At 43.0% G+C, this 7864-nt stretch overlaps 1 protein-coding gene across 1 annotated transcript; it reads left to right on the forward strand.

Annotated features, from left to right (window-relative positions):
- On the forward strand, nt 1-7864 carry LOC129762550 (gamma-tubulin complex component 3). The gene is made up of 5 exons (XM_055760941.1): nt 1-289; nt 489-658; nt 724-2040; nt 6346-7086; nt 7149-7864. The coding sequence occupies exons 1-5, from the start codon at nt 205-207 to the stop codon at nt 7497-7499; spliced, it is 2664 nt and encodes an 887-aa protein (XP_055616916.1). The 5' UTR covers nt 1-204; the 3' UTR covers nt 7500-7864.

Genomic DNA, 7864 nt, shown 5'->3' on the forward strand with positions numbered 1-7864 from the left:
ACAATCCCTGATTCAAACAGCTTTTTTTGCGTATCGCGTACCACCTCTCTAGAACATAAACCTTGATTGTCAACAGTAATAACAAAACGCCCCGCACAGTTCCGTGGCGAATTCGTTTTAAAATTCAAATTTACCACAAAAAAAGTAACTCCCTGATGGTCGGACTTGTGCATCCTGATTGGACCACTTAGTATAGCGCACGAAATGCATTCCCAGCGGCAGCAGAACTACACCGAAATCTACGATCTGCTGCGGAAGCTGTGCAAACAACTCGTAGGCGATCGATATGGTGGGTTCGCACAGATAGGGAAAATTGATTGGTAGCGGAGATCGGAGACGGAGAAAGGCGACAGGGAAAAGGCAAAAACAAAATTATTCTCCTGAATCATCATCATCACTCGAACGCCTGGAGCCAATCTGTTTCTATTCCACCGATGTCCGCGTACATTCGGGGTGAATTTTCGATTGACGGTGGTGTTTCTTTGCAGGATCGTCGTTAAAGAGTGCCACCCAGCTGCTGGCCAATACACCCAATTCGATTTCAACCTCCGGTACCGAGGAGTCTACCATTATAGCCCGAGTCGGGCAGTATCTGAGCGGGAGGAGCCAAAGCGATAGTGCGCTTTTCAACGGACTGCACGAGCAGCTGAGTGCCTATGTGAGTCGGGAACTGAGATGGATGATGATGTGTTGTTATGATGAGTTTGTTTTCGTGGATTTCAGGCGGACAGCAAACGGAGGGCGCAAATTCTCGAGTTTCTGCTGCTGCTAGCCGATACAAATGGTGGGGCAGGACCGCACGGAACGAACGGTCATTTGCTGAGCTTGCATGTTGACTTGCGCAACGATATGAGTGCGAGCCTACCCCCGGTGGATGGTGGCGGTCAACGGTCTTCGGGAGGAGAATCCGGTAGCGGGGGTGGATTGGAGAATGTCTTCTCCAAGATCGAACTGCGTACCCGGTTGACGGATGGTGTGAGTGGTGGGATGAAGATAATCCCGTTCAAAGGTGGATCGATGGTATCCGATGGGCGAAGTTCTACCACGTCGGGGGAACTGTCGGAAGAGGAGGGATTGGTAGCGTCGAGCAATCTTCAGGATCAACTCATTCAGGATGTGATATACGCATGCACTGGGATTCAGGGAAAGTACCTCCGGAGACACGTAGTGACGGGAGAATTCAAGCTAGATCATGTCAAGGTTCGAACGTTGACCATAGGGGATGCTGGGATGCTACTGCAGTTGGCTGAAGTGGGCCATTTCCACAATCGAGTGGTGAAGTTTACCGATCCGAAGAGCGATTGCTACATGAAGGGGAACTTCGGCCAGGGTTATATAGCTGCCTTGCAGCGAGAGCTAACGCAGTACTATGGTATGCTGGCGATCTTGCAGGAAGACTTGAACCGCCAGCGGAGGGAACGAGCCGGCATGTTAGGTGGTGACCGACTCACACTGAAAAAGCTTCGACTTTGGTTGGCTGGACCGATGGAGCGTTTGCAGTGGCTTGCGCTGATATCGGAGTCGTGTAAAGAGCTGAAGGGTGGATCTCTAGCTACCACAGTCTTCGATTACACTACCAATGGCCATCCGGAAAATCGTGAGCTAGCGCTGGAGTTGCTACGGTCCGCGTGTATACCGCTGCAACATGCCTTGATTCGTTGGCTCGTCAATGGAGAGATTATCGATCCGAATTGTGAGTTTTTCATCGAGGAGATATCCGAGGTTGGGTTCGACCAACTGTGGCATCACAAGTATCGGATCCGTAGAAGTATGCTGCCGAGCTTCGTGAGCGATACGATGGCTAAGAGGATTCTGGTCATTGGGAAAAGCATCAACTTTCTGCGGGAAGTTTGTCAGGATAAAACGCCAGTTAAGGCGAGAAACGATCTGAAGCAGTGCTTGGAAAGCGACATGGATTCTCTGTTTTCTCCTATTTGCACCACAAAACTGCACCAGTTAGTGAATAGTGTGTATCTGAATACCTCCAAACAGGTGCTGGATATTGTGTTGGGACCTCATCGGCTACTGGATCATTTACAGGTAACTCCATCTGATTGTTTCTATTTACATCTAGCTGATCCGGCGAACTTCGTCCCGCCCAAAACTATTTTCTTTTATATGGATTCTTTCGAACATTTCCCATATACTCTACATATAGTATTAGGTGTTGTTAGCAGGGCTAGTTATTTTCGAAGCTAATAAATGTGATTGAATTTTATTCATACAACTCTCACTTCCACTACAGTCATTTTCGGTGGATTAATTTCAGTGTATCGGGGTGAAGTGGAAACGAAATATTCTCTGCGCATACAGTAACATTGATTCTTTTGTTTCGTTCCTTTCCTCTTTCGTTCTCTTACAAGTATAAAAGCAGAAGCTTTCACTGACGATTAAAACTGCTTGAACGGGTTATATTTATTTTCATTTCGCATGTTAGAGGATGCTTGCTGCTTTCAAACGTAAGTTTTATTTTACCAAAATGGATCGTCGCGGACCGTGTTCAAAATTCTTCAATCACTTGTAAATAACATGTTTCTCTGTTATTTGGAATACATGTTTGTTACAGAAAATGTAATAAAATGAAAGACGGCACAGATCGGACTTTTCCTTTCTCGAGTTTTTCACCCTCTCTAAGGGTGAAAAGAATAGTCCGATTTGAGCTGTCTTCATTTTATTATATTTCCTGTATCAAACATGTTACGAAGAAGCATGTTATTTGCAAGTACGCTGGATTCTTTTTTATGCGTTTTTTTGCGTGATATTTTTTACGCTATTCGCTCAAAATTACGCGATTTTTTTAAGCGATTACGCGAAATTACGCGATTTTCGACTAGGTCTGCGCTTTCAGCGTGCCCACGCAGAATTGCGAGCGCATACACAAAGCCGGAAGCACGCGCACGCACATACCATTGGGTGCACGAACACGCACACACACGCGCAAACATGCACAAACATGTGCATAAAAACGCGAGCGCACACAAACATACAAATGGACGCACAGGTGCGCACAAACGCGCACACACAAGCACATACACGCGCACAAACGTGCACACGCACAGACGCACGCACGTGCACACACGCACACAAATACGTGCACACGTACGCACACACACACCCACACATGCCCATGCACAAAAAAACGCGCACACCTGCACACAAGCAAGAAAAAAACACGCGCAAAAATATTACAGCACGTACACACGCGCAAATGCGCGCAAACACGCCTACACATGCCCGCGCATAAAAAAAGCGCACACCTGCATGCAAGCAAAAAAAAACACGCCCAAACGCACGCGCACACACGCACACAAACACCCAAAAAACGCGCGAACATACACAAACAACCACACAAATACACGTGCACGCACACAAACAAGCACAAACACAAACATCGGGCTGTCGAATACTCGGCTATCCGGACTCGAAGCTGACCGGTATCCAGTATCCGACCAAACCACTATCCGTTTCATCACTAATTTCACACTGACAACTAGCGCCGGTAAATAATTACTCCTGCAGGCATACTACACAACACTCACTGCACCGTTTTCATTAGTTTCAGTGAATAAGTTTCGAATGCAACAAGGAAACATTCCTTTCTATACAAACTGCCAGAATACATGGATGCTTCAAATTAATTTTCAAGTGACGATTTCTAACGTCGCTTTGGTTTGCAGAATGAAAGGAATCAACGTGAAATGAAAGGAATATGTACGAAAGAGACGAGATATTTTTCTTATTGTGCGTGAAAAGAGAATAGATATATTTTTAGCCTGCATGGTTCTGGTTCTGTTCTGAGAAGCGATAGACACATTATTGAGTGACGATGTGCTAATTGAAGTGAAATTGTCAGGCCCTGGTTGTTAGTCCAATTAAAATTCGCATTGGATTGAATAAACACTCAGCAAGTAAAAATTATAAATTTTGTTTTATAACCTTTTTGATTTTAAATATGTTTTCTCTATATTGAAGTAACATGGTTTTACCAATGAGAAAAAATGATAATTGTATTTGGTGTTGGTAATTATCTTATATTACATTGGTGAGTTTTATTCTTTATTTCATCCATACATAACACAGAATGCATCTCGTATAGGGTCAAAGAGGGCGGTTTTCATCATATATCATTCCACTTCGGCATCTTCTATCTGATACGCACCACACAACGACTGTTTTCCATGGGCCTGATCACGAACATCACTGTCACAAACGCTTTCACGTCACTTACACTTCACTTAATCTTTTTATGTCTATCATCATTGTCTCGGACAGTTGCGTGTAAAAAAAAACTCCGTGAAGTGAAAGAGTTCATTCCCGTTTATAAGAGACATGTCAGTTGCGTAATTTCGGGCGTTTGAACGTTATGTCGGTTGCATAATTGCGGACGTTTTATGTAGGTAAAATTAATAAGTGTATGAGATAATATTCCATTTAATTGAACGTATGTTTTAGAATGACAAGTTTGCGATTATACCTCGATGGTTCGGTATTTCAATGCCAACTATTTGGACTCATTCCATGAATCATTTGCTTAGTGCGTTAGTTTGCTGATTCAAACGCTGGTTAAAAGATGAGGAGGGATACTTGGTTGCTCTTGAATGATGTAGTTGTTGAACATATGGGAATATAATCTATAAATTACTCTAGAGATAAAGCATGACTATCATGTGCTTAACAATCGATATCTCGCATACTTTTGTACTCAGCTCTGTCTTACACGTTTGAATAGTGAGAAGTATTCAGTATAGGTCAACGTTGAAATCATTTTTTAAGAACCGTTTCTACAATTTTGATGAGTTATTACATATCTTCTATATCTCAAAATAAACCCGAATTCATCCATCTCATGATCAGTATAATCTGAGCTTTTCCCATATGGGATTCTGAAGTTTAATCCTCTTATCCTTCCCAATCTCGTGTAATTAGATATACGGGATATGAGGTTTGATATAATTATTTAAACGTGAACTGCTAAGTAGCGTCGGTCAGAAGCATAATTTTGATATGAAACACCTGATAAGTTTCAAGGAATTTGCCAAAAACAGAAAATGATTCAAATTTTCTTTAGACGGATATCAAAATTATGGAAAAAGAACTAGAGAATCATTTGAAAATAATTAATTTAAAAGCTTTGCAATGATAGATTCATTTTTATTATTTGAAAGTTAAATATTCTTTCATTCAAAGTATGTCTTCAAAACAATATCGTTGAAAATATCTATTACGTAAAAACAAAAGATCAATGGCCTTATTCGTCCTGATTCGGGTCTTGTCCACCAATTGCGAATGTAAGAATTACAAAAACCAGCTCTACAATGTTGGGAAAACATTACAGTTATTTTATATTCAAAATATCAACAAATCAATATTATACATAATCAATCATAATGATCGTTTTGGGCCATTGCCATTTTGCGGGGTTGCAACTCTCTGTTAGTGTAATCCTTAAAATAGAAACAAAAAATTTCTATTCATTTAGGACAATCGAAATCAGACCTTTCGTTATGTTTCAATCGATCTACGGGAGGTACATTTCTAGTCCTCAATTACATCCCATAGCGCATTTATCGAATCCAAATAAACGAATTTACGTCCTCTGGATACGTCAGGATTTCGTTCTAAAAATGCCACCAAGCGGGTAAATTGCTGTTTGTTTATCTTTTCTTTCATAAAAAGCAAGACACGATTCAAAATGTTAGCAAAAAAGCTAAATAAATCCGAAATTAAACTTGCTCCATTCCGCGTGACTAGCTTTCACCATCTAAAACACAAGTGACAAATATACTTGTTTTTCCTCGTGACGTGACAGTATCGTGATATTCATAATAACACCGAGTTCATCAAAGTTGTCACGGCGGATGATCTCTTCCTGATTCTACACACACGGTGGCAGCCGTAATAACGTTGTATACAATTCACTTCGTTTTAACCGTGAAGTGACGTTCGTGATCAAGCCCCCTACTTCTGTCATCATCACTCGGTAAACACTGGTGGAGTGAACAAACAATACCCAACAACCAAACAAAATTGCCCTTTTCAGGGCCACTAAATCATTATCAAAGTGAAAATGCAGCTTGTAGCTTGCATATGGTTGCAATGCCGATTTCTCTAGGCTCCTTTGTTTTGAAGTCCGAGTTAGAGAAACACATTCTGATCTACACGAATGCAATGCGAGTACAGAAGTACCAGCATTTAGGGAAACCATTTTTCGCTGTTACTCTAGTTGCTCCTTTCGATCGGGAAAAGGAGTCTTTTACTCTTTGCGAGTTCTTTGGTGCGCGGGTGTGTTGGAGGGCCTTGTAAGAAAAAAAATCAAATATATCAATTCTTTATCTTGTATTTTAGGCCATGCGTAACTACCTGCTGCTCGGGCAGGGCAATTTCGCCGACATTCTGATGAAGAATCTACACAGCGAGTTGGATCGACCTGCAAGTGAAATCTTCCAGTACGATCTGTTCTCGATGCTTGCGACGGCTGTCCGGGTTTCAACCTCCGAGCAGGAAGAACCTGACGTCCTCAACTATTTGGACGTACATTTCCTAACCCATTACGAGGGTGAAGCCGGTTGGGATGTTTTCAGTCTAACGTACAAAGTTTGCGGCCCTCTGTCAACCATTCTGGAGCCATCGCTTTGTCGCTACCAAACGTTCTTCAAGCATCTGTGGAACATCAAACATGTGGAGTTCATCCTGTCCGGCACCTGGAAGCGACAGATGTTGAGCTCGAAGTTCCTCAAACCACTGCAGCATCAAATTGGCCCAATCGTTTCCCGACTGCAGCTGATTACGTCTCAAATGATCAACTTCACCTGCCAGATGCAGTACTACATACTGTTCGAAGTGATCGAGTGTTCGTGGGTTCAGCTGATGCCCCGCGTCAAACAGGCCAAAGCGCTGGACGATATTTTGGAGGCCCACCAGCTGTTCCTGGATGAGATTCGTATCGGTATTTTCCTGGACGAGAGCTCGCAACAAATCACCAACACGCTGCAGCATGTTTTTAACACAGTAAGCAAGCTAGAGGAATGGCAGGAGCGGTTCTATAGGCTTTGCTTTGCCGAACACGAAGCGAAGAAGGCTTTCCAGGTGAGTTTTGGGGCGGTATCAATTTACATGGATTTGATTACATTTAAATCCATCCATTCCAGGAACAAATAGCATCCAGCGACCGTAAGGGTCAGTATGGTATTACCACTGAGCAGATGCTGGAGCGTGACGAGCAGGCGAAAACGTTCGAGCAACATCTTTCGACCCACCAGACACTGCTGCAGGACATTGGATTCGATTACGAGAGCTATGTTGGTCAGTTTCTGTACCAGCTGGCGATCTCAACCAGTGAAACCTTGCGTCAGCTCGGAATGCGGTTGGATTACAACGAGTACTACAAGCACCGCGATCGCAGGCTAAACGTACCGCTCACCTTCCAGCACATTCGCATGAGCATGGCAGCGAACAGCTTCCGGGCTAAGACACCGGCCTCGGCGTCGATGCTGTACTGACAGGAGTTTGGCAATCATCATCACGGTAGTTGTTATCGACCGGTGGAGGAGCAGGATCGTCGGGTGCAGCAGTTTGTAGCGACGGAGAAAAGTCTGCGACCATCGCAGATGCTGTCGGCGTCTCGTGTGGTGCAGATGAGGAAAGCACTCGTTCTTAATACTCGTACTGTTAGCTATTACAATTGTTGTGAATTAATGTAGGGAAAGCAACATTTGAGTGCCAACTTTTGAGGAAGAAAATTGTTGAACATAGCTATGAAGATTGAGCATGTCCAAATATGATTGAAAGCAATAGATAACTAATTGTACATGTATAAATTTTAAATAAAACGTCTAATAAAAAAAAACGATTAACGCTTGTGAGC

The sequence above is a fragment of the Toxorhynchites rutilus genome, chromosome 1 (genome assembly GCF_029784135.1).
Source record: "Toxorhynchites rutilus septentrionalis strain SRP chromosome 1, ASM2978413v1, whole genome shotgun sequence".
NCBI lineage: Eukaryota > Metazoa > Arthropoda > Insecta > Diptera > Culicidae > Toxorhynchites > Toxorhynchites rutilus.

What these genes read in the sequence shown, in the direction of transcription:
- LOC129762550 (XM_055760941.1), top strand. Translation starts at nt 205, where the DNA reads ATGCATTCCCAGCGGCAGCAGAACTACACCGAAATCTACGATCTGCTG. An exon ending in ACTCGTAGGCGATCGATATG is followed by an intron (nt 290 to 488) that starts GTGGGTTCGCAC and finishes GTTTCTTTGCAG; the next exon opens with GATCGTCGTTAAAGAGTGCC. An exon ending in ACGAGCAGCTGAGTGCCTAT is followed by an intron (nt 659 to 723) that starts GTGAGTCGGGAA and finishes CGTGGATTTCAG; the next exon opens with GCGGACAGCAAACGGAGGGC.